This window comes from Mastomys coucha, unplaced genomic scaffold (assembly GCF_008632895.1).
Source record: "Mastomys coucha isolate ucsf_1 unplaced genomic scaffold, UCSF_Mcou_1 pScaffold16, whole genome shotgun sequence".
In the NCBI taxonomy this organism is placed as follows: domain Eukaryota; kingdom Metazoa; phylum Chordata; class Mammalia; order Rodentia; family Muridae; genus Mastomys; species Mastomys coucha.
The window spans coordinates 63,891,368-63,918,040 of record NW_022196898.1 but is presented as its reverse complement, the minus strand read 5'-3'; the positions used below and the strand labels follow the sequence as shown (position 1 = coordinate 63,918,040).

Sequence of the window (26,673 nt, the reverse complement as noted above, 5' to 3'; positions counted from 1 at the left end):
GGTGTATTCCACTACCTGACTTCACCTTTTGATTTTTGAGGATTGCATAAGTGATTCCTCCATGTGTCTGGGAAATTATAGGACATCTTGCTTTTGAAGTTTGAAATTACCCAACAAAATCAGTGCTGGGAGTGTACATGTGACTACAGGGAAGTTGAAACCCTGTGATTGTTTACATAAGGTTGAAAAACAAAAGCAATCTTATTAGGGTGGAAGGCTTGGTTTGATCAGGACAGCGGTTCTTAGCCTGTGTGGGTCACGCCCCCTTGGGTGTCGAATGACCCTGTTACAAGGGTCCTCTATCAGCTATCCTGCATGTAAGATATTTACATTGTGATTTACAACAGTAGCAAAATTATGGTAATAAAGTGGCAGCAAAAATAATTTTATGATCGGGAAAAGAGTTACCACAACATAAAGAAATGTATTAACGGGTCACAGCATTAGGAAGGTTGAAAGCCTTTGTATTGGAAGAAAGTATAATTTAGCAAATACATATATGAAAAGGGACCAATCTTTCCTGTACAGATTTCAGAAGCCATGTTTAGATGTGAATTTTCTTTTGAATTCTCTGATATTCCAAATGTGGGGTAGACTTCCGTTTCTACAATACCATCATGGCATTATCAGCAAACCCTTATCTACTGAGCTGTCTTTTTGTGTAAAGGCAAGATGCTATAAGTAACACTCATGGTGAGTGTTGGGATTCATTCTGTAAAGTAGGCAAATGCCCATATCCACCTGGCCTGGTTTTTCTCTTTCGATCGTTTAACATCTTTATGTCTCTGACAAAACTGTCATATGTGGTCTTTGTTTAACTGTGGAAACCTGGTGATGTTTGTGCTCTTGTCTTCTGTTTTTGCAGGTCAGATGATATGAAAGGACACCAAAGGGCAATGGCCCAGACTTTCAGGTATTGTCCACAATTAGCCACTGTCAATATATATGACTTCTTAGACACGTTTCCCAAGAATCAGACTCCATGAAAATAAATATAACTACCAGCTTTCTCTATTCATTTATTAATTTTGGTAGTTGGAATAAAACCCAGGGCTTTGTATATTCTTTATCACTGAGCATCCCTCTCCTGGCTTATAGCTTTTCATATCCTCTTTCCTCCTGATTGTTAAAATATGCCCCCACCCCAAGAAAGATTCTTTCTGCATAACTCTTGCTGTCCTAGAACTCACTATGTAGACCAGACTGGCCTTGAACTCACAGAGATGAGTCTGCTCTTGCCTCCCAAATGCCAATTAAACCCCCTGGCTTAAAAATTATTTTAAGTTTATTTATTTATTTTTATTTTATGTGTGAGAGTGTTTTGCCTGCATGTGTATATGTACATCTTGTTGTGTGCCTGGTACCTGCTGAGGTCAGAGGAAGGCATTGGATAACTTGGACACGGAGTTACAGACAGTTGTGAGCTGCCATGTGGGTGCTGAGACCCAAACCTGGGCCCCCTGCAGGAGCAGCAAGTGCTCCGAATCACTGAGCCTTCTCTCCAAATCTGAAATAAATTACATTTTTAATGCTAACTGTTGAAAGGACACTTCTTGTCCTTCTCTCAGGCTATGTGCGGTAGTTATGACCTCTAGGCCCTTTGAACTTCCAGCACCTTCTGGTCTCTAGTAAATTCCAAAGTGCTCTGCAGCTTTCTGTTCAACCCAGAGACTGATTCTGATCTCTTTCCATTTGCTAGTGCCCTTTATTCTATTTTTATTTGCTCATCTCTATGTAGTTTTTTTTTTTCCTCTGTTATTCATGAGAAGAGGAAGCATTTGTGTTCCTCTCTTGAAAAAAAAGTCCTTTGATCCTCCTGGAGTGGTACCTGGCTACTGGTATTACCTGGATCTGTTGTGACAACTGCTGAGAACACTAAAAGTGATTGGCTACTATTGTTGACACAATGGGACAAAGAAGCTGCCATTTAACTTCTGGAGGAGAAAACTCTAACCATAGTGTTGTTGAATGGGTAGCTCATTTGGCCCAGGTTTCTCCAAAGTCTCCATCACTTCCCTGTATAACCTTAGCACATTTGCTTTAGGGGAAGATATGGCATAAGCAGTGCTTACGGAGAGGGATGATGAGATGCGTGGAGTAAACACAGCTTGCTGAAGCAGACAGAAAGCACGGTCCAGCTTCAACACAGGGTTTTCCTAGGACCAAAGATATTTGATATTAAATCTGAGCCCTGGCTTTCTTCAGTGAAGTCCACCCCCCCCCCATCCCGCCCCACCCCCATGTCCACTGGGAACCTGATGATGGAGCAGCCATTGAGCCCTTCAGAATGGAAATGAGAGACGAGAGTCTTTGCTCTCAGAGTTTACAGTGGGTTATGGAAATAGGCAGAAACGAGATGATGAAGTACAGTATAGGAGCTGTGATGTACTGGGAGTGTGCCCACTGAAACAGCTTGCTGATCCTGCCTGGGGATTCAGGAGAGCCTCCTTGTGGGAGGTAAAAACCAAATGGTCCGTTAAGGTGTAGGTGGGAAGTGTGAGATTGGGGGCGGAGTTGGGGAGCAAGGAGAGAAGAGGACACCTTGCAGGAGGAAACAAACTACACAAAGGAGTGAGTGCAGTCTCCTCAGGGAACCCACAGCTAGGCTAGCATGTCTGGTCAACTTTCCTGCTTGTTGAACGGGACAAAACCAATGTATACAGTTGCACATACAGATGATGAATGGTTTTGCTCCTCAATCTGGGGTGTACAGACAGGTGAGAACCAACCAACAGGGAGGGGTGCTGGAGGTCAGCATGTGCTTGCCTATGTAGGTTCAACCTTGTAGCTGGTAGGACCCACTCAGAGAAGCAAGTGCCAGATTTTAGAGTATTTATTTATTTATTTATTTATCTATCTATCTTTATAAGCTAAGCCAAGGCTTTTGAGCTAGACTTCGTAGAGATGGAAGAGAGGTTAAATGGTTTGAAGAGTGAAGTATCAGATGTTTTAGATTTCATCAGAGGGAATCGTTGCGAAAGAAATAAGAAGATGGCCGGGCAGTGGTGGTGGACACCTTTAATACCAGCACTTGAGAGGCAGAGGCAGGCGGATTTCTGAGTTTGAGGTCAGCCTGGTCTACAGAGTGAGGTCCAGGACAGCCAGAGCTATACAGAGAAACCCTGTCTCAAAAAAAAAAAAAAAAAAAAAAAAGAAAAAAGAAAAAGAAAAAAAAGAAGAAAGAAAGAAAGAAAGAAGAGAAAAGAAGGAAAGAAACAAGAAGATGAAAAATTATGGTGGGCATATATCAGGCAATTGAATGCTGGAAGGGAAAGAGGGGATCTGAATGGGACTTTCTCATTTTTTCATGCCCTTTTAAGGCATTGAGTGTTTGTAATTTACCTTATCATAGTTCATTGCTGAATATTTTAGGTAGCACAACTTTAGTGTGACGCTCTGTCCCTTCCCCTCTCCCCCACCACAAAGATTAAGTTCTTCGCCGCCGCAACCAACTGTGTCGACTGTGAAGACCCCCAAAGTGTGTTTGTCCCCTTCAGTGACAGCCAAAAGGATAAGCAGAGGTTCTTTGTCTTCAGGAGCAAATATGAGAAGGTAATTCTTCTACCTCTTACAGGGCACCAGCCTGAGGTAAGAAAGGTCTACTTCGGGCTAGGAATCTGGCTGCAGATCTATGAGAGGAGGGTACTGGGAAGAACTGGAGAAACCCCAAGAACCCCCTCTATTTCTGGGATTTTTCGTCCTACCTCCCTGGCAGGCTGCAGAGGGGTTGGTTAGATGTTGACAGTCGAAGTCTCCTAGTGACTCTCCACCTTGCTTTATGTGATGCCGATGTAGTCAGGCAACCGTCCTGTTCCTCACCCAGAGTGCACAGCTGGTAGAGAGTCTGATGTCATCTTACGCTAGAATACATCTGGGGCTAAGTCTTGGACTTAAGTCAGCTTGCAGACTCTCCCTACAGCTACTCACTCTTTGCTCGTGGCAGATACAGTTCTCAAATGTTCTACTTAAGACCAATCAGTGTTCAAGCTGGTCTCTTTGAGTCTTCGTAAACTGCTTTCGACCAAGGAGCTTGACATGTATACATAAGGCCATGAATGTTAACGTCACCAAGAGTGATGAAGCCGCTTAGTCATCTGTGTGGATCAGAACCATCTCCCTGGTATTGTTGTGATTCCACGTTTACATTGTTGTCTCTTTTTTCCCTTCCCACCTGTGTTTTTACCCCCGCCCCCCAGCTTCTCCATAAATTCCCGGCTAGCCAGTTCTCTAGGGAACTTGAACGCTGGGACAGAAGAACCCGAGAACAAAAAGACCACATCACCCACTAAGGCCGCTTTCATAGCCAGCCCGTTCACCAGCTTCTTGAATGGAGGCACCCAGACACCTGGCAGAAACTACCCTGAGCTCAACAACAACCAGTACACCAGAAGCAGCAACGGCAGCAGCAGCAGCAGCAGCAGCAGCAGCGGTCTTGGGGGCAACCTGAACAGCTCTCCAGTCCCCCTGAGCGCCAAGCCGGAGGAGCATACCACCGTCCTTAGACCTTCCTTCCCGGGGATGCTCTCTTCTTCCTCCGTGAGATTCCTGAGCCGTTCTATACCTGTAAGTTCACAGACACCACCTCTTGGTCCTCAGAACCCTGAATGCAACTTCTGTACCTTGCCTTCCCAGCCGAGGCTGCCACCAAAGAAATTTAATAATGCCAAGGAAACCTTCTGAGCGACATCTTCCCTCTGTGCTGTGCAACTGTCCATGCGCTACATTCTGCTGGCTCCTCTTCAAGTAAATGCCGAGTTTCAACTGGGTTTTCTTCCTTTCTTTCTTTCCCTCCCCCTCCCCTTCTGCAGAAGTACGCAGTGGGGTGGGGAGGGGTCCTTAAAAGGGAGATAGCTTTCCTTCCGCCGATCGTGGACACTGTAGGCTTTGGTTACTTTTCAGTTAAGTCCTCAAAGCATTCTTCATATGTGATACCAGGCAAGATGTGATCCATCACGTTTGCTTTGCTTGGGGTGGTATTGAGAATGATGGCTTCCCTACTTCTCAAATCACGGTCAGGATTGGGGTACACAAATGTGGGAAGCACTACAAGAACAGAGTCTTCTCATAGCTGAGCATCAGGCCTTCTTCAGGGAGCTGACCCACTCTTCATGATGTGGCAAATGAAGGTGTTAATAAGAGAAGGTCAGAGGGAGGTGGATAGGTCCCTGGACTTCCAGGGTATGAATAGCATGTAGAGTCTCTAGGAAGACATTTCAAATTAGCCACCTCTCCTCTAGAGACAAGTGAGAATGGCCAACAATTTTTTTCAAAGAGATCTTTATCTAGTCACCAGGTTCCCTTTTTACTAGCCCTATTGGAGTGAAAATCTATTAGTCAAGTCTCCACTACAAATTTAATATTTTTATTGTGTCAAGAGGCACTGAAATCCATTTCATTTGAGAGGGAAAAGGCCAAATAGGAGAATGATATCCAATGGATCAAGGAGGTGTGATGTGGGCATGTTGGTTGCTCTCTTGCTGGAGCAAGCCTGGCTCCCTGGGAGGGCTGTGCCTACATATGCCCACACTGCTCTTTAGCACAGCCAATCGTCAGGACAAGACAGCTTCTCCAGGGGCAGTGAGCCGAAAAAGGGAAGGGTAGAGTTTGTGCTTGTGACCCACTTAGCCATGATTAGTCCATGTTGACACCCAGTTTCTTTAGCTTATCTGAGTATCTTCCCTAAAATGAGAATGTAGTATGTGTGTTTTCTTGTGTGTATGTGTTTGTGTGTGTGTGTTTGTGTGTGTATGAGTGTGTGTGTGTATATATGTGTATATGTGTTTGTGTGTATGTGTGTGTTTGTGTGTTTGTATTTATATGTGTTTGTGTGTATGCTTATATGTGTGTGTGTATGTGTGTTTGTGTGTATGCTTGTGTGTATGTGTGTATATGTGTGTTTGTGCATTTGTGTGTGTGTATGTATGTTGTTATGTGTGTTTGTGTATGTGTGTAAGTGTGTGTGCATGAGCATGTGTTTGTGTTTTCATATATAGGCTCTTTGGACTCATTTGTATAACAAGCATCTTTTCAAAACTGTCTTTTCTATAGTCCATATGCAATCCTCTTCCCAAGAGAAACTCTAGCATATATAATTTTCCACATATGAATTTATTTCTATGAAAAATTTCACCATTATTTAAACTTTTAATCTTTATGTTTATTCCATATGGACAGGTGTTTTGCCTCTATGTATGTATCTGTGCACCATATGCATGCATGTAGTGCCTGCAGAGGCCACAAGAGGACATCTCTAGATTCTGCTGTAGACCAGGCTTCCAACTAGCCATCTGTGCATTCTTTTACCTGATTCTGATCAGATCCGAATCCCATTATACACTCTGAGGAGATTAGTATCATAAGCGTGGAAATCCACAGGGCTTGGTGGGGTGGAACAGAGGTAAAGGTAAGAGGTAAGGTAAGGTGGGCACTAAGTGGGAAAAGACAGTGTGTTTAAACTTTCTCAACTCTGCTGATGCATCCATATGGCATGTGATAGAGTGAACTGAGCTCATCCAGGATTTTCATAAATTGTTTTGTGGCTCAGCCTCTCACTTTAGAGCTGACTGTGGATCTTTTCATTTCCAGGAAGAGTGTTATATAAATAACGACACAAACAGGTTGTGGATTACACTGCCAAAGGCTCGTGTCATCCTCATTGAAAGTTTGATGCTACAAGCATCGGGAAATTGCCTAGAAGGTCTTACCTTCTAGGATCCCTGTTCAGGAGGGATAAGTGGGATCCCCAGCCTCCTGTGCTAGCTAGAGCTCCCCCTTCGGGGCAGGGGATTCTTTGCACACTAGACATCCCTTCTGCACCCCATGCTGTTTATTTACACAGTGAACTTTGGTCTCATTCCACCGCTCTGTTGCTTCTTTTCACCCTTCCTCTTTCCTCCTCCTCCACATCCCTCCTTTAGGCCAGAATGAGGTAATTTTCCAGTAATTAACTATAAAATGTGGGAGTGGAGTTGCCAACTCTCCCTACTTTTGTTGTTATGCTGCAGAGAACGACCTTTATGACTAGACTTGGCAGTATGGCTACCCGTTCCTCTTTTTCACCCTGAGAGGAATGCCCATCTCCTGTGCAGGCCTCCCATTCTAAGCCTTCTGTGACCTCCCGTGTTGTTGATATGAAGGCTTTCTGGCTGGCAGAAAGTTTAAATGAGCATGGGGGTCTCCACTTCTTGTGGAAATAAGGAGGGTTTGGGGACAGCCCTCCTTCATGACCCATGAAGCTGCTCTGTGAGTCTGGTCTTTTGCTGATGAAGACAAGACACTGCAGGACCCCAGAACAAGCAGGACTGACTCGTTCAACAGAAACGTTTAAAGGGAAGTAAAACACTTACCTGTGTAAACACAGGGACCTGAGGTCAAACCCTCAGAACCACTGTAAAAGCTGAACGCTGTGGAACACATCTGTAGTCTCAGTTCTCCTGGAGTGAGATGGGAGGCCGAGACAGGAGAATTCCCAAAAGCTAGCAGGCCTCTACATCCCAGTGACATATGATGAAAAGTCTACATCTCAAAACACAGTGGAAGGTGAGGACAGCACCTGAGGTTGTCCTATAACTGCGCACACACACGCACACACACACACACACACACACACACACACACATCATGACAGGGACATCCCCTCCCATCACACACATAACCCAGTCTGAACTTGGTAGTTAAGAAAATGAAGTCTGAGAGGTAATACCCTCCCTGTCCCTTTAAGAAAGACCCAGAAGCTCTTGGGGGATGGGCGGGGGAGATGGGTGTTTAGAGGGAGTCTAATATTTTAAAAGCTACAATTAGCATCTCTTTTGAAAGCTGCAATTGCTCGCTCACTTCTTGCTGCAGCTCAGCCCCCAGAAAAATGTAAAAATGATTTCCTTGTTCTGTCATTAACTGCTTTAACACGGGAAAACAGGAATAAATGTTAAGGAATCCTTGCGGCTGTGACAGAGTGCCAAGCGATAGTCAGATTTTATTTTCATTGTCTTGGCCTGTTGGGCTAGCCTTGTCTCCACTGTCCAGAGCCAAAGCACAGGGTTGCACTTTGGGTGGCCCCTCCCACCCCCACCCCTTACTGTAGAAACTGATTTGCTTCTTGACGGAGAAGTTCTCAAGTGCTTAAGGAACGGGGCACATGTGACGAGGGCGTGGGTGGGGTGGAAGTGTTTCATTAAGTTGAAATTGCTTGTGGTAACTGTCTTGAATATTTGCTATGTTATATTTTTAATGACATTTTCACTGAACTGCTAGTCATCACCCTGTCCTTACCTGACCCCCCACCCCCACCCCGAGTCTTTGTTGGGGCCTGAGGTATCTCCCTGTAAGCTGTTCTGTATCCCACTTTGGTCTTTGTTGTAGCACCTCTCGGTTCCGTGGCTTTCATTGTCCGGTAGGCCCTAAGCACTGTGGGAGCAGAGGTGGTACCTTCATTGCCATGGTTACATGCCTGGATCCTGTTAGATAGTAGGCACTCCGCAGGTATATGTTGGCTGGATAACAAGATGGGTGGATGTGTAATGGATAGGCACGGTAAGAATGATTATTTCTCTTTTGTTTATAAAAATCTCAAGGGGCAAAGATTTAACAATTTTGCCCAAGATTATCCTATAAACAGAAAACAGAATCATAGTTGGAACCCAGGGCAGTATGAATCCAAAAGACATGGTATTTTGATGGCTTTATGTTGCATATGTACTGTTATAGCAGTTACAAAGATAGCGACGTTGATAGGTATTTAAGCAATCTCTGTGTGTGTGTGTCTCTCTCTCTCTCTCTCTCCCTCTCCCTCTCCCTCTCCTTCTCCCTCTCCCTCCTCTCCCCCCTCTCTTCCAATGGGGCAAGGAAGCTGTGAGGAAAGGTTAATGTCTTAATCATTTGGGTTTGGCAGGGTGACTAGGAGTCTGCAAGCGATCCTAGTGAAGGTCAGAGGTTGGTGAATGGCTATTTAATACAGCGGGGAAAGTAAGAACAGAGATGCTTTAGCGCTGTGTTTGAGTTCTCAGATTCTGAAAACAAGTTGACCTGGCTTCAAATTCTGTTTCTGACACTTCCTTTTATGGAGGTATCTGTCAACTTATTTAACTTCTTTGAGTCTCAGGGAAATATATAATGTAATTATATAATGGTCGGGAGCAAATCAAACCTTCTTGTTTGTGTGAAGCCCACACAATATTACAGGAATATTTAAGATACAGAAATATGACCACTGCTTTGAAAATGACTGGTGATTTATAGAGTGTTGAAGTTGAGGTCATGATGTCCATTGTAAGAGAATGGTTATGGTGTTTGGTTGACAAAAGTCATATGAAGTATTGTACAAGTGCTTACCAATAGTGCTTGGTAGCTGTCAGCTATTATGGTTATTAATAGCTGGGAGTATTCCCAGGACAGCTGAAGGCCTGCGTGGTCAAAGAGCAGACTGGGAGGTTACGCTGAAGCCAAACTAGGAAAGAGAAGTAGAGAAGGAGCTGGGGGACTTTAAAGCAAGCGTGGCCAGCGGGATGATGATTTGGTTGGAAAATTGATTTTTTTCTATTATAATTCTTCTATTCTTTTTTATTACTAATTATTTTATTTGTTTACATTTCAAATGTTGCTCATCTTTTGAGAATAAAATATTTACTTTTCTTTTGTGAAATAATCATAACTATGTATCCCTGGCTGGCCTGGAATTCTTTAGGTAGACGAGGCTAGCCTGGTACTCATTTGTCTTTGCCTCCTGAGTGTGCGGATTAATGGCATATGCCACCATGTCCAGATAAATAATTAACTTTTTAGTGTACAAAATAATGGGTATTGTTGTGACATTTTGTGTGTCTGTTGTTGTGCTTTGCTCATATTCATACCCTGAACATCCTCCTCTGTACCCACTCCTCCCTCTTCCCTCTTCCCTCTTCTCTCCTCCCTCGTCTCTCCTCCCTCATCTCTCCCACGGCTCTTCTTCCTCCTTTCAAGTCATTTCTCTGCTCTCATGGAGTGTGTGTTTTGTGTGTGTGTGTGTATGTGTGGTGTGTGTGTGTGTGTGGTGTATGGTATGTGTCTGTGTTGTGTGTGTATGTGTTGTATGTGTGTGTTGTGTGTGTATTGTGTATGTGTGTATGTGTAGAAAACATGATTTGTCCTTTTCTTGCTTTCTCTCCCTCCTTCTAAATAGTTTCCTCTTCTATATATGTGTCACATATGTACATGTTGAAATCTAGATTCTACATATGAGGCAAAAGGTGACCTTCATCTTCATGAATCTAGTTTAATGATATGCATATATTTAAATTAAAAGTTATTATTACTGTGTGTGTGTGCACACATATGCCATAGATTTGCATGTGGAGGGCAGAGGACAACTCTGTAAGGTTGGGTTTCTCTTTCCTCCTTTCTCTGGGCTCTAGGATTGGATTCAGGCTGTCAGGCTTGTATGGAAACTGCTTAACCTGTTGAGCCAACTCTTCTACCCCTGTATTTAGTTTTGTGAATGAAAACTTTTATCAGCTCAAGAAAAATCATGGTCCTTAAACAGGCACCTTTTTTGTGTTTGTTTGCAATATGTAAGCATGAGATGTTGTAAAATAAAGTGCATTTGTTAATTTAAAGAATGTGCATATTCAGTTCCAAGATTTCAAGAAATTGTTCTTTTCAGTTTGGGGATTCCATTATTCCCGCTTTGTGGGAGCAGCCTTTTAGAACAAGTGGCTGTAGCAGTGGGTGCTGGGCTCCTAAGTGTGTCTCATCAGCTTTCCTGTAACAGGTGCCTCTGCAAGGGGCACTGGGGGGGAGTCACCCCGTGAAATCTTTTTGGTGATTTTCCTGAAGTTGTAGCCTGCACTAAGCTTTTAGTTATTTGCTCAAACCCTACTCTTCACACCTCTCAGGGGCGCCCTCCTAGCGGCTGTAGAGTCCACCAGTAATGGCACTCAGTGTTTCTAGAATGTTCCCAGTCTTTTTGGCTCTGTGCTTTTCTCATTCCCCTTGTTGTGCTGATGTCTTTTATGATCTCGGCTCTGTCTTTTTTAATTCCTATTGTAGAATTGGCCGAAGTTTCTAGATGGTTACTCCCTGTTGCACTTAGGCGTGCACTTAAGGCGTGTCACTTAACCCTGCGCTGTCCTTAGACACTGTGGCCTTTCGAGTTGCTTCTGCATCTGTCCTCATCCATTCCTGGCTTCAGGGGGATATTTCTCAAAGCCCTTTGCTCTCTTCACCAATTTCTCTTCTTTAAAGATGTCTGCTATCCTTCTGCTTCTTTGCGAAGCTCTTCTCAATAGACTGACTTCACTCCATGGTATTTAGTACTTTGCTCTTATTGATGTAAAATGTTGCTGTTCTATGCATTGAACATCAATATTTATGTATTGTCCATATATATCAAATTATACTAATTTTAAACTTCCTTTATATGGAATTTCATGAGCTTCTTGAATTTTAGGGTTTTTAACATGTTGCTCAGGTAGATACAATAATGAAAAATTGAAAACCAGGCTTGGTTTAAAGTTGGAAGTGAAATTGAAAGGACTTTTCCATTTTTTTCTTAGCCACCATTGTTGCTGCTTTCTCTCTCCGCCTCCACCTCTTTCTCCTCCTCGTTCCCCTCTCCTCCCTCCTCCTCTCTCCTCCTCCTTTCCTTCTGTCGCCCCCTAGGTCCCCCACCAACACACGGTGGTCTTATTGACACAGCCCAGCCTAACCTCAAACTGTGGATTTTCTACTTTAGCCTCCCAAGTGTTGGGATGACCGGCACATGCCACCATGCCTGGCTGGTGTTGACATTCTTGTTCCACATTGAGTTTGAATAGAACACAGCTCTCCACTCCTACAGCCAACGCCCATTCTTCCACAGAGCTGGGTTGGGTCACCCTTTGTTGTGAAATCTCTGGATGAACAACCTGCACAGCCAGTGTATCGTTTGGTTCTTTTTTGTTCTACCATCAGGCAGAATATAGGTGTACTCTACAATTGGGGCTTAAAGTAGGGCTTGGAATGATATCAAATTATTGATTTTATCCTTGTACAAAACTAGTTTGGTGAGAAGCCACAGAGTAATTAGTAAATATATTAAAGCACCTTTCGCTGTTAATTTGGAACATCGTTAGTGATGACAATGATGAGCAGTTTATTGGCTGATTCAGTGGCTTCCTGCTCCCAACAGAATACTCCTACCTTTCCGTAGTGTGTAATGGAGTCTCCTGATTTCAGCTAGATGCTCACACTCTGTTTTGAAAAGAATGACTCCCTCCTCACTTTAGAGACGATATTTTGTCATCAAATCATTGTGAACCATTTACTAACATAATCAATGACGAACTAAAGGTGACTGTATTGACTCTTTTGAATTCATGTTTGGTCAGTTGAAAGTTAGTGCCTTTAATGTTAGTGAAGACGATGTTACATTTCTAAACCTTTGTTGTCTCTGAATTGCCAAGGTTATTTTTTTTTTCACCTTTCCTCTTTGTTTTGGCCTTGCTTCGGATTTGATGCTGATTTTCTCAGCCATACCTAGACACTAGGAAGAGCAAGAAAGGCAACTCAGTCTTTGGCATTCCACCCTGAGACCCTGCTGCTCTTGGGTTCCCCACCCCAGGGATCGGGGATTGGGGAAGTATCCTGCTCTTTCAAGGTCAGCAAGATGCAGATGTTGCTTTTGCATTTGCATACAGCCACTTAGGCAGTGTTTGCAGATGTACCTAGCTGTAATTTAAGTCTCCCATGTTAAACAGTGGTTTACATTAACTTTCTGTATAAAGCCTGACAGCTATTTTTATCTCTCCGCTTGAAAGCACCTTTCAAATACAAAATTTGCAGCAAGTTGCAAAATTGCTACAAAAAAAAAAAAAAGAAGGTATGGCATTGAGGTGGTTTATAGTGTCTTAATTATCTTTATTATTAAACTTAAATTTAGTTACTCATTTCTTCGTCTTCTTTCTTTTTCTCCCTTTCTGGTATGGAGGAGTGCTCTAAAGCCTGACACATGTTAGACTAGTGCTCTGTCACTGAGTTAGGTATCTCTTCGGCCCCTTTCACTTGATCTTTTTGACAGCTGGCCTCACTAAGCTGTTGAGGCTGGCTTGAGCTTGCTCTGTAGCCCAGCCAGTCCTTCCTTGAACTGGGGACCCTCTACAGTAGCAGGGATTCCAGGTCTGAGCCACTAGACCTGGCCACACCCCTTTTCTTACATAATAATAATACTGTTAGGTCAATAGAAAGGAGTATGACTTTAATGCTGCATTTATTTTTCTTTTATTCATATTTTAGGAGCAAGAAATAAAAGAAAGTTAGTATCTTTTATATGTATACAAAGCCCAACAATTTAAAAATGTTGCCCTTAATGTATAAATCCTTACTACAGGGCTCAGTGTTGCTCCCCTGAAGCAAAGTCAGACAGGGATACACATTGTTTTCTACAAGACCGATAGTTCCATACAGGCATTTCCTGGCTCAGCTAATATTCAGCCTTCGATCCTGGTCTTTCTATTATTATTTTCCCACTGCTACCCTCCACTTAAAATACCCACTTCCCAATTTAAGACTATTTCAAAAGGTTGCACTGTGAGATGATTTTTCTTTTGCTTTAAAATTCATTGGTTTCTGTAACACATCTAGGCTTAGACTCCCGGCAGTCATTGCTGTTTGGTTCCCTTGTGTTCTGATGGCTTTGCAGTTATGGAGAATTGTCAACTATTAATTTTTTAGATACTTCTTTTCTGCCTTCCTCTTGCTTTCCGCCGAAACTTTGGAGAGAAGCAGGCAAAACCTCCCACCTAGTGTAAAGGTACCCGCTAAAAGTCTCTAGTACAGAAGGGAAGTGAACTCAGGGTATTTATGCTGACATACATAACATACATAACGTATCCTCAGTATTTCTGACGTTCTGCTTTATATTTTAGTCTGAGCTCTAACTAACGTGGTGATTGAGTTCCTCCTCTGTTTTCCAGGTATTGACTGTCTTTACGGTAGGTGCTTTCTAGTATCTCCCTGTTCACGGAGTCTGAGGCAGTGATTTCAATGACTTCGTCTTTCTTATCTAGCATCTCTCATCTCTTTGTTGTTTCAGCCATCTGTCTGAATCTGGGTCTGCCGGTTTGGGTGGTGTGGTTTCTCATTCTCTTTTATGACTTGTTCCTTGAGGGTCTCAGATGCTCAGCCTCTCTCAGGCTTTGCAGTTCCTTTTAGGAAACTTTTTTTTTTTTTGTCTTAGATGGGGCCTTGTCTGTTCTCTCTGTCACCTTCCCTGTAAGCTCTAGCATTCAAGTTGGCAGGTTCACTCTGAACGTGAAAAGGTGTGTGTGTGTGTGTGTGAGAGAGAGAGAGAGAGACAGAGAAAGAGAGAGAGAGAGAGGCAGAGAGACAGAGAGAGAGAGAGAGAGAGAGAGAGAGAGAGAGAGGCAGAGAGAGAGGCAGAGAGACAGAGAGAGAGAGACAGAGAGAGACTTTGTGGAGACCAGAGGCTGATGTTTCGTGTCTTCCTTATCCTCCACCTTCTCTTTTGAGGCAGGGCCTCTTACTGATGAGACCCGCTCTGATTTGACAAGACTGACTGGTCTGTGAGCGCCAGGGAGCTTCCTGTCTCCGCCACCCCAGTGCTTGGGTTACACTGTACCCAGCTTAAGTGTGGGTGCTGAGGATCTTCATTCGGATCCTGATGTTTGACAGACACATTGCTCATTGAGCCAGCTCCCCAAGCCCCAGATGGGAGGATTTTTATTGTTTGTCTGCTTTGCTTCTCCTTCATGATTCTTTTCTTTTCTGAAGTCTCATTTTATTTAACTTATGTAAGAATGATGCCTACTTATGGCATCCAGTGTGAGTCTTTGATATGCAGTGGTGAAATCGGAGGATGCCTAACATATCCATTGACTAATTATCCTTTCTGTGGGTTCTTCTGATTCTTGGGGCCTTTCAGTTTAGAAACAGGTCTGAATGATTCCAGGCTCCTGTTTTGGTGAGCTGGGCCCAGGCTTGCTTCGCAGGCATGGATGTGCCTGTGAATGAGCCCCGGTCTGAGGACAGTGGCCATGGCTTCTGCAGCCTCCTCCCACAGCTGGGAGAGCCTGCGCCAGTCTTGGCACCAAGCCTGGAGCCCTTGTGTGTCTTGTTGGCCTGTATGTCCTTGAGAACAGAACAGCTGGCCACCTCTGCTTGTCTCCAGCTCTGTAGTCAGTGGCCTACCACTGAGGCTTGGTTCCTCTCCAGGTCACAAGGATGTTGATCTTGCTCTGAGGCCTGCCATGGTTTCCCCTTCTTCCTTATATTTTACAAATATTTAATATTTGTCCATGGAGGAGGTCTTTCGGAGGGTAGCTTGCTGGTCCATCCTGACAAAGTCTCTCTCTGTCTCTCTCTCTGTCTCTCTCTCTGTCGCTCTGATCAGGAGCCACCTCTGTGGCTCCCCATCTTAGGGCCTTTTGGAATTTATCCAAATCCATGCTTAAAGCTCATTGCCCTCTGCTTGTGAGCATCAACCTTCCCATCCTGTCATGCCGCAGTTCCTGTGTCCTTGAACTCCTCCTGCTCCACCCATCTGCCATTCCTTACATGCTGTATTCCCAGCCTACTCAGCCCTCCTCCTTCCCTCTGCCTCTCATACCCTCCTGTGCAGCTTTTCTTGGCCACACTCTACTACAGCAATCACAGCCTTTTCAGAAGTCACCCTGCTTCGCTCGTTTGGCCTACATCACTCCTCTCCTGTATAGAGTGCCCTATCTCGTGGATGTCGGGCCCCCTGGATCTCTACAGAATTGCTTGGTAAACCTGAGGTGAGGCAGAAAAACATGACATCTAACTTTTGGTTAGGTTTACCTATTTATTGTAGGTTTATTTATTATATATTTTTATAGTTTTAAGTACTGACAAGGTCATTTCTTTCATTCAAAATTTTGGAATTCTCTCACTCTCCATTCCCCGGACTCTTTTCCTATGTACGAGACTTATACCTATTGCAACCCCTCCCACATACAGAAGGCATTCCCGTGGGATGTGCACACTTGCATAGATAACACATTACTTAGGAAGCCTTGGGTCTGCCACAGCTGCTTCCAGGTCCCACCGTGGAGTTTGTGAACTATTAAATAGCCCCTCTGTACTTCCTCCCCATCACTGGTATCCCTCACCTTTAATTTCTCATACACTGTGGTTCGTATTAGTTTCTTGGACAGAGTCGATCAAGTCATATTTATTTGCCTTTGTACAAGGGTTCTGCTCTGCAGGGCTGACTCCCGATCTCTTGGCTTGCCATTCAAGGCCCTTCCCCACCATCCTGTGTCTTGTTGTTTGCCTGCCATTCAGCAGCTGTACTTGGCATCTTGGCCTTCAGTGCCTATACGCCCTGCTTGAGCCTGAATCTGAGAACACGACACTTGCCCTGTGGTTTTTCTTTTTTCTGCTTAAGCACATCTGTGACCCATCCAGGTAGAAAGCCCTTTTGCTCTTTGACTCACACAACAGTTCACACCCCCGTCACTCATACAGCCAGGGATCCGAGATTGGTCTTTCTTCTGTGGGCCTCTTAACTGCTCAGAGCATCTTTGTACCCCAGAGCATCACAGGATAAGAAGCGCCTCATGAGTAGTGTTGAACTAGAAGCTGGATACTATATCTGTGCTCATGTTAAGCAAATGAGCCCGTGAGCCCATACACCCCTGTTAGCCTTGGGTGGTATGTGAAGAATCAAAAGAAAACCAAGTTTTCAGTTTTAACATTAGTATATAGTAATCTGGAAGTTGTCTTTTTTTTTTTAGAGGAATATGGCTTTAACTATAATAGAAAATAAATTTAAAACAAGCTGACATCAATATAATTTTGGTGTTCGGTTGAACTGAAAACACTCAAGTAATGGTTGACTGAGTCAAGGAGGGCGGCAACAATCTGTCATCTAACAATTGAACCCTTTGTGATTGCTGAAAAGCCTATATTAAATTCCCCCAGGAAAAAAAAGAGTCTATTAAAAGCCATGTAGGAAGGTAAAAGAATATTTTACATCATGTTTTAATTAACCAGAATTGTCTTGTTCCACCTTGGGGCACTTGGAACACACGGAGGATACAAGGAGACCATGTATACCCTTTTCAAAGCGGGTTTTATCACAGCGCTTCAGGCTTTTGTGTTGACCATAATGCCATCTCTAGTGGACGTTCATCTACCACCTCTGAAAAGTTTGCATTCTGTCACAAGAAGTGAATTCTTTAAAGTGTTGAGAAGCCTCATTTGTGGGAATATGTATCAGTGTGCACATCTTGTGTGTTAATTCTTAGGCAGTGCAGAAAGCCTCGAGCTATTATAGAGACATGAAAGGGGTATAAGGGGGGAACATAAAGAGAGTTGTAGATTAAAATTCTCCCAGTGTTCACTTGTTCTTCAATACTTTACATGCAAGGGTATAAATAAAACCTCATATTATCAAATACATAGTTTTCTTAATTACCTAAAGTGTTAAACTATTTTTTCTTTGGTGCATTTTGCTTCTATAGTTAGAGTTCACACTGGGGATAACAAGCAGACCATGTGTTTCTTTCTTAAGAGACTTGGGGAAATGAAGAAATATTGATAGAAATCCAGTGTAGCAAATACCGCGTAGTTGCAGAAAGAGCTCTGGCTTCCCAGGGTGCCCACCCGAAAGCTTCTATACAAATTAATTGAACAGAAGATGCCACTTTACCGTTCTGCTGTCAGGATGTTCATCTGCCATCCTCTCTTATTTGTTGTTTTTGACAAGCAGCTTATGGTTGTATTTACTGTCTGTACTGTGTGTGTATCTATAATTATGAGACATTTCCCTGCCACGATGAAGTAGCTGGGCTGTTTAAGAAGGAAATACCTTCAGAAGAGCTAAAGTTTTAAAGTTACGACGTACATCTGCCAAAACAGATTAGCAGCAAGTTTCTAGAACAGAACAGGCAGTCTTGATCTTCTTACCTAGCACTTGGTTTTATGTCAAACCTTCCTGCTTTCAGGGAATGAGGCTTTGTGATGGAAGTTTGTGTTTTGACATAAAACTTGTGTCAGGCAGTAAATTTCACCCTTGCTTCCCGAGTCGGAGATTTCTGCATTCTTTTATGGCATCCCTAGTATAATAATGCCATATATTTCTAAGAGATTTGATCTAGTCTGAGAGTCCTGTGTACTGATCAAAGGAGCTAGAGATTAGATATCTCAGTTTTGTGATCACTTGTGGGTATAAAATAACTTCTAACACCCCAGATCTCATGACCATCTCCATCATCTCCACCATTATTTTTATATATTTACCTTAGAGACATTGGCATTAACGCATGTGTACATTAAACACACACACACACACACACACACTGTCCAAGTAGAATTGAAACATTATTTAACAAGAATACTCCAAGTGTAGTTTTGTTGTTGTTGTTGTTGTTGTTGTTTTTGAGACAGGGTCTCTGCGTGTAGTCCTGGCTGTTCTGGAACTCATTGTGTAGACCAGGATGAGCTCTAATTCATAGAGATTCTCCTGCCTCTGCCTCCCCATTGCTGAGATTAAAGGGATGCGCCACCACATCCCACACACAGGTGTTCTTACAATAAAGTTTTTAAAAATTTGGTTCTGATGAAAAATAATTTAAAAATGTACTATCTCCTTTAATGTAATCCATATAATATTTGGTTTGTAATTTATATATTTTTGCTCTCAAGGTGAAAGAGCCTGTTAAATGGAATACAGAGTGAATACAGGACAAATGCTTGAAGTTCCTTTGAGGAACTATGCAGGTGGCCCATGTTTGTGCCTGGAGTTAGACTCCCAGCCTTCGTACTCCTTCATTTCAGAGTACTTCATTGAGTACTCTGGGCCAAATAACTGCTGTGTGCCACAGCTTCCTCATCTGTGAAATGTAGGCATGAGGGGTTTAATGAGTGAATACATAAAAAGTGTCTAAACTGTGCCTGACATATAGAAAAGTACTCAGTAAATATCTCAAAACCAGTGAACTGCAAGTATTTTATCTAATTTATTAGGAACCCCAAATAGTTTTATTTTCATCTGGTTTAATAAAGTTAATGGTAATAATGATACTTTTTCCAAGGACAAAGTGCATTCTTATTTTAAAAAACAAAAATTTAGTAACTGGTTTCTTTCTTTGCTACAACTTTAGTACAGGTTGAGCATCCCTCTTCTGAAATGGATTTGAGTTTTATTTACATATATATGATGAGGTCTATTGGAGACGGGGGTCTGTATATAAACAAGATTATGTTTCCTATACAGTTTTTGAACACAGCCTGCATTTTTGTTGTTTGTTTGTTTATCTGTCTTTGTGCCCATATGTTGACTGTCCCTATCATGTAAAGTCGCTGTGGGACGTTTGGCTTATGAATGGTCAGTTGTAGGTTGGGAAGCCTTTGGAGTTTGTACTGTACTTCTGTGACACATACCATTGGCATATCGGTGTCTGTGTGAGGAGCCCAAAGCCATACTTTGTTTTGGTATGCATTGGCTTGAACAAGCAGCTAGGGAGCAGCTAAGGAGGCTTAGGCATCGTCTATCATTGGTCCTGAGAATCCATATGCAGTGTGCTGATGCTTTTCTTCAAGGTCTTCCTGGCTGAGCCCAGGTGGCCCAGCGTGCCCCTGGACCTAACCTCATGATGTAGACACACAATGCTTTGGTACCCTTTGTTTCTGTCACCATGCACTGTTCCTCCCGGAGGAAACAAGTGGTAGTTGTAATTGTCTTGAAGTCAGCAGATATCATAGACTCTAGTGTTTCTCTTTCCCTGTGGTCTTTTTCATTAAAAGGTTTTATTTTTAGATTGAGAATAAAAAGGAAGTTAATATTTTACAAAATACTGAAGTTGTAATAGTTTGCTAGACCCATTTTTAAAGATTTTATTTTATTTTATTTTAACTTTCCTTGTACCCTATAAAGAAGCCACAGGGTATGATGTCCAAGAGTCTCAGTATTGCATCCTCATCCCGCACGGCCTAATTGATCTATTAATTGTTGCCAAACAAATGAATTGGCAGGACAAAGGGTCCTGCTCTGGCCGGATTTGTTTTCAAAGATCTGCAGAGCCATCTCAGTAATGCAAGAGAGCAAGCTGGAAGATGCAGAAAACACAACTCAGGAGGAATTGTGGTGAACTCTCTTTGGAGCCGGACTGAATCCTGGGGTTTGTGGACTTTGCTATGCAAAAGCAAAAGCTTTGGTAGGGAGACCAATGAGTCCGTGTTCACGTGAGTAACAGAAGCTGAAGGCTGAACCTCTTCTGCCTTCTAGCTCAGGGGTTGCATGGAGTTATGAAGAGAGAACTATAAGCACATGCTTAGATTTACAAGATACATTGATGTCTGTGTCAGGATCCTGGAAGAGGGTTTCAGTGGACTGGCTGCTGTTGGCCTCATCCTGCACCGACTAGGGACTGACGGAGCCCTGAGGCTCTCAGGGCTGCTTGCAAACACAGCTTTGTTGTTGTAAATTTACCAGCCGTTTCAGGGAACTTCTGATTTCTGTTAGAGCATGTGCAGCTTTTCTAATCAGAACGAAAGCGCAAGTTGAACGTTCCGGAAGGCACAGCATCTGTCATCACAGGTGTGATGTCCTTGCTGATAGGGAGCTACTTCACTGCCCTGTGCCTGTGACTTGTCTCCAGACCTCAGGAGAAATTGGGGGGAAAGCAGCTAGGGCAATAATGACAGCAACTGCTGTCCTATGAGCTGAGGGTGTGATAGCATTAGCCCACTCCGCAGGGCATTCCCTTTGTGAGACCACTATTTATATTATACTATGTTATGTTATATTATATTATGTTAATTTTTATCATCTCCCTCCTCTTTCAAAGCTTTGCTATAAACCACATCCCCAGTTAAGAAAGTTAACTTGTGAAAACCCTTTCTCCTTTTCAAAAGTGTTCTTGAACCTCATTTAGCCTCGAGACCCACCTCTCTTCCTCCAGTCCTTTGCTAACGATATGTAATGTTAATTTTACACTGTGAACATTGCTAAGTAAACTGCTAAGTTGAGTTAAAATACTTAATAAATGGCTACTGATAGGGCATACTGTTTCCTGGGGCTTTGAAGCTGAACAGATAGTTTTATGTTTTCATAAGCTCTTTGGAAAGCACACGCGTGCCAGTGTGTGTGTGTGTGTGTTTGTGTGTGTGTGTGTGTGTGTGTGTGTGTGTGTGTGTGTAGTAGCTATATCACCACCAAAATGGACCAGTTTGGAAATTAGTAAGATGTATAAATAAAATACACCCTGTTATTTATAATGTTATAGTATAATTATAGTTATAATGTTAACAAAATACTGCATATTGGTTTGAAAATTATTGAGAAAAGAAAGTGTCTTGTGGAGAAGTAAGAAGCCTTTGTTGCTCTAGGTATTTGACGAAGGGAACCATGCAAAGGATTGCTAATGCTTAGAACTGATCTGTATCCTTCTGTGCAACCATCATGTGCTCCTTAAAAAATAACTTTGGTGAATTTTCTGCCGCTTTTACTCTGTCCCTGGTTTGTGCCTGCTGTCTGGGCACTCTGATGCATGTAGCTCTTGCTCCTCTTGTGTCATAGTGTCTATGTCAGTGTGGAAGGATCTGTGTTGGTCCTTCACGCTTACCTGCTCTTACGTTTTTATCAGACTCTTGTGTTTTCCATGCCATTGGGTCCTCGGATCAGATTCCAAAGCTAGTTAGTTGCACTTTGTGTTCCTTTAGTGGAAAGGATTTATAAGGTATCTTCTAAACTCAAGCATCCTTAAGGGGACTGTATTTAATTGGCTCCTAACTGTGTGAGAAGCATTAGCATGCTACTTATGTGTATTAATTAGGTAAAACAAAACAAAACAAACAAAGTTTGTTCTAACAGCTCTCAATTAGTTATAACTATCATTTAATATTTTTGTGTAATAGTATTACTACACTAAGGCTCAAGAATCAAATTGATGGTACATCTTTACTTTCAATTAGTGCTCTGTTGGAATCACGCTTAAACATTATTAAATCTTTTGAAATATAAAGTTTTCTAACAATCACTTTGCCTAGCCGAATGTCTTGCTTTCTTAGTAACAGCTTTCTTTCCCCTGTCATTTGCTTCCTTAGCTTGTGACGTGTGCCTTTTATATAATACACCTGGACTGCCTTGTGTTGGAGGAGGAGGCTGTTTGATGGATGGTTTAGCAGCTTTCCATGTGATGGAATTTAACCTCAGTTTATGTCTCTCCCTACACAGTCCCTTCAGTCTGAATACGTTCATTACTAAGGCCTTGCCACTCCGGTGAAGAGAGTTCCAATGTTAGACATCTGGATGCGCAATGTGGAAAGAAACAACTGCTTGTCACGAGGATGTCTCTGCCTGCTTACCTTAAATCAGAGAGAGTGTTAACATATTACTGCTCAGAGACTTGAGACCAGAGCACTGGCTAATGACTACTATACATGCACTGGAATGATCTTTATGGAGCTGTCCATACTTGTAAAGACAGTTTTAATGTTAAATTTGGTATTTTAAAAGGTTATTTTTAATGTATTTCAGCAATGCATTTGTTACTGCATTTACATGTACAGTGTTACATTATATATGTATCATGAACTTTATAAAAGACTATTTTGATAATTTTATAAACATAAAATGATGTAAAAGCTACACTATATTTTGATGTAGATTTTCCTGCTGTTTGCTACCAAAAAAAAAAATTGTATTTTAAATTTGTTTAGCTTTAGTATGGTTTTGTCTACAATGAGTATGTAATTCTTCCTTATTAAATGAAAATGAGGGGGCGAATTTTTAGGTGTGATTTTAATGCTCCCATATAAATTCATTAGATCAGTCCATTCTCTGCTGAAGCCTGTATGAACTAGAGTTCATCCAAATTTATCTCTACCAAGAGTGGAGTTGTTTGATAGGTTCATTAGGAAAAGAAAATGCCCCTTTGTTTTTGTTCTTGAGCCTTTTGAGTAGGAAGCTTTAAGAAAAATTTGAGAATTTTTTAAAGATCAGAATTAACGGGCATTTCTCCTGAAAGCATGGTTTTCTCCCTCTGTTTAATGACAGAACATTCCAATGCTTTTATTTCTTTCCTTCTCTCACATGTGCTTTAAAAAAAGAAAATGCCTTAAATCATTTATTTTGCTTATACCTTCTTGTAAATATGCAAAGGAAGGACACGAATTTTAAGACCCATGTCTACAGTTCGAAAGAACACACTCTGTAAATGTACAATAATGTTGTTAAAGACCAAAAAAAGCACTTCAAAGAGGTTGATAGCTCAGAACATTGTGTTCTTGGTACGAGGTGGTCACTGCCCTGTGAGCACGCATGGTCTGATGTCAGTTTTAAAGCAATGAAGGAATACACTGAAGAAATCGCTGCTAAGTAGATCTGTTCACTAAAGGGGACATTTGAATGGAAGCATCTTCCCGACCCCCATACAGACCGGATGTACAGACGGGTCTGTCTGGAACCGGATGTGAAACTGAAAGGGCCCCGCCCCCTCCCAGGGTGCCACCCAGTCCTTTCACGTGTGCTTCTGTATTTTAAGTTTCCTATTGGCTTCTTGACTATTTGAGACAGAGATTCTTAGATACCGATTCTCTTCTTGGCTGCTTGAGAATGGGCAAGGGCTAGTTAAAAGGATTCATACAAAGTGCTTTATTCCAACTGTTGAGTTATTTATACTGTATTTATTGGGAGTGGGTATCTTCAGATTATTCCCATGCTTCAGGAAGACACCTTGCTTATGTTTTTACCCTTCTCAGATGGCATTGGAATGGCTTTTGACTCAGGTTTGTTAACGTAAGTCCCCAGAGCTGCAGTACCAAATAACCGCACGCACCCGCTGGAAAGTTGAATTATATGTTCTAAGAATCAAAGACACAAAGAGGAATCAAATTGTTTATCTTTTCCAAAGTTGAAAAAGTAAAATATTTTATTATGAGTCGTTATTTTAAGAAGTTGGTTTATTGTATAGGAAGAGAATACTATTTCTTTCAGATTATCATTGTTGAGTAATTGAGGTGGCATTTGAGATGTGGGGGAAGAGAACTGTATTATCATTTTTAGTTGTTCTATGAACACTAATGAGTGCAGCTACTAAAATGATTGTAAAGTTGACTACTGTAAAATGTCCATAATTATGTGTGTATATATATGTCATATGTATCTACATGTGTATGTCTTAAGCTTATGTATACACATGTGCATACATAAGGCACACCAAGAGGGGATGTATATATTATAGAGATTATATAGCACAGAGATTCTCCACTTATAATGAAAATGGTTTGCCATGTATTTTGTTATGAATAGTTTATCTTCCAGAAGATATTTTGTTCTATTTTGAAGTGTAGAAGAATACACTGCTAATAAATAAAAGTTTTATTCAATTTACTCCTGGGCATTCATCATTTGATTTTGAGTTGTTAGTGTACTAAAGTCTCTTTGCAGTTTTATTTTTTACTCCATTTGGTTGGCTCCCTTTGGCTTCCTCTAGCTCAGAATTCTCGATATTCAGTTCATCTTGTATTGATCTCCCCATTATTCACAAGGCCACACACTCAGAGCAACCTTGTACTTTGAATTTCACGAACATTGGAGAATATTAGGCTCTTCTTCTCTCTTTTTTATAGCTCTGATTTTCCTTTCTGTTAATAAAATACTGTTATGGACCCAAAGCTATGGCTTCTGCTCTGCTGTTTGCAGCTGTGGATGATGCTGGACACCAGTCAGTTCCTTTTGAAGAAGAATGACCATTTTTTTCTTTCTTTCCTTTTTTTCCTTTTTTTTTCGAGACAGGGTTTCTCTGTGTAGCCCTGGCTGTCCTGGAGCTCACTCTGTAGACCAGGCTGGCCTCGAACTCAGAAATTCACCTGCCTCTGCCTCCCAAGTGCTGGGATTAAAGACCTACACCACCACACCTGGTAACCATTTTTTCTTTAAGGAAAAAAATTACAGAACTAAATGAGATGCACTATTATGATAACCCTGTCCTGCTCCTGTCCAGAAAGCACAGGGAAACTCTTTTCCTGTGGATAGGAAGGGGATTTATATCTGGAGGTTCCCCCCCCCTTCCGAGTACTAGAGATAGAACCCCAGATCTCACTAGAGGCAAACTCTCCTTGCTACAACTCCAGCTTATTCTAGAGTTGGGAGTGTACAGGTAGCTTGTTCTCACTCAGGGAGTGAAAATAGCTGAGGTCAAAGGTTATCAGGAGATTTTTTTTCTTTTAAATAAATCCCTGGATGGGTTTCAAAGAACAGAAGAACATTTTGTACAGATTGAATTTCTGTGGAAAAGGAAGTTAAAATGAATGGAGTTAGCTAACCTCAATGAACTTTTCATCAGCTTGTCATTGCATTTATATGGCATTGTTATCCTCAGATGCACAATGATTTATCAGTCTTAAAGCATCTGGAAAGACTGATCAGTTATTTATGTTTTTCATCCATGGCTCAAATACAGCAGAAATATGAATTGACCAAAATCAGATCCATGATATATTTTTCAAACTGTTCTGATGCACATGCCTTCTTTGGTTGCATGTTCAGCCATCTAGATGTGAAATATTTCTCTGAGTAGGTTGGTGTGCCAGCCCAACAGTACTCTCTGGTCTCTTATGCCCAGAAGGACAGCCAGTTCTGGCAGAGTTCAGGGCAAGGGCCTTGCCATTCTCTACCCAACTCATAGTAAAGCAAGAATTCGGTCACTGTGTGTCTTTTCAGAAGATTAAATAGTAATTACAATTACAGAGTACATGATTTCATAAGATTTAACTACTTTATTTACAAAGGGATTGGATAGAGGGGGTAGGAACCACTACATACAGAGGAAAGTGGAAAATAATGTATTAAGTTATTTTGAACCAAATTAAAATGTTAATATATTCCCACCTGGTTCCTCCTCTATGGATTGAATTATGATAATCAGGTCAAGAAGGAGAAAAACAGCTTTTCTAGAGAATTTTAAACTTCTTTTGGTAAGTAGAAAGCAGAATGACAATGTAAAATATATATCTTTGAGAGTGGGCAATTGGTCTCAATGGACATTTCACATGCATGCCTAGTTTTAACACACATCTCACTAATATCAAGGTGAGGGATGTCACCACTTGCTATTTCTCTTTGAGTTTTAAGCAAGTTGACCAAAACATGTTTGAGCAGTTACAGTGTAAGGGAAGATGGGGACTGAGGCCTATTAGTAATTGTAAAAGTGGCTACAAACACCAAAACAAATTAAGACCAAGGGATGACTACAGCTTCAAGCATTTATGCTAAACCTCCAGAACTGGGGACTATGGAGATTATCCATCAAGTACATCTTCTTCGTATTATGACTCCTCTAAAAGGCCGTGCGGTGGGACTTCAGAAAACAGTGGGTGAATTACAGGGGAGAAAATTGGGGCTGGACACCAGTTTCTGAAGCAGCTGATACTAGTAATGGTGAGCTATGACAAGATGTCTGCCGTGCCTTCCTAGCCCAAACAAGTTAAAAACACACCTTTAGTCCACTCCGAGACTCTTTGTGAAATGTATCGTGCTCAAAAATTTCAGATATTTTTCTCAAGTTACATTGTCAATTTTAACATCCAGATCCCTCAAATAATTATTGGATACAAAACTGAAAAAAAAAAAATCAAAACCAGAGACCATGATAGTATCATGACTCTATCTATATCTACATCTGTCTGTCTGTCTGTCATCTATTTTCTATCATCTCCATCTATCAGCTACTTTGCCTC

The 26,673-nt window shown here is 41.9% G+C and overlaps 1 protein-coding gene across 5 annotated transcripts in view; it reads left to right on the top strand.

Annotated features, from left to right (window-relative positions):
* The window catches only part of Cdc14a (cell division cycle 14A), a 160,470-nt gene extending 136,145 nt beyond the window's left edge, over positions 1 to 24,325 (top strand). For 3 of the 5 annotated variants that reach the window (XM_031375259.1, XM_031375263.1, XM_031375262.1), the window contains 3 exons: positions 866 to 913; positions 3,427 to 3,552; positions 4,197 to 4,766. In XM_031375259.1, the coding sequence (XP_031231119.1) occupies positions 866 to 913; positions 3,427 to 3,552; positions 4,197 to 4,680 (658 nt within the window). In that variant the 3' untranslated portion in view covers positions 4,681 to 4,766. Of the gene's footprint in view, positions 1 to 865; positions 914 to 3,426; positions 3,553 to 4,196; positions 4,767 to 22,038; positions 22,121 to 22,168 lie in introns of those variants that run through there. The other 2 variants (XM_031375261.1, XM_031375260.1) reach the window with 2 other exon arrangements.
* The last annotated feature ends 2,348 nt before the right edge of the window (positions 24,326 to 26,673 follow it).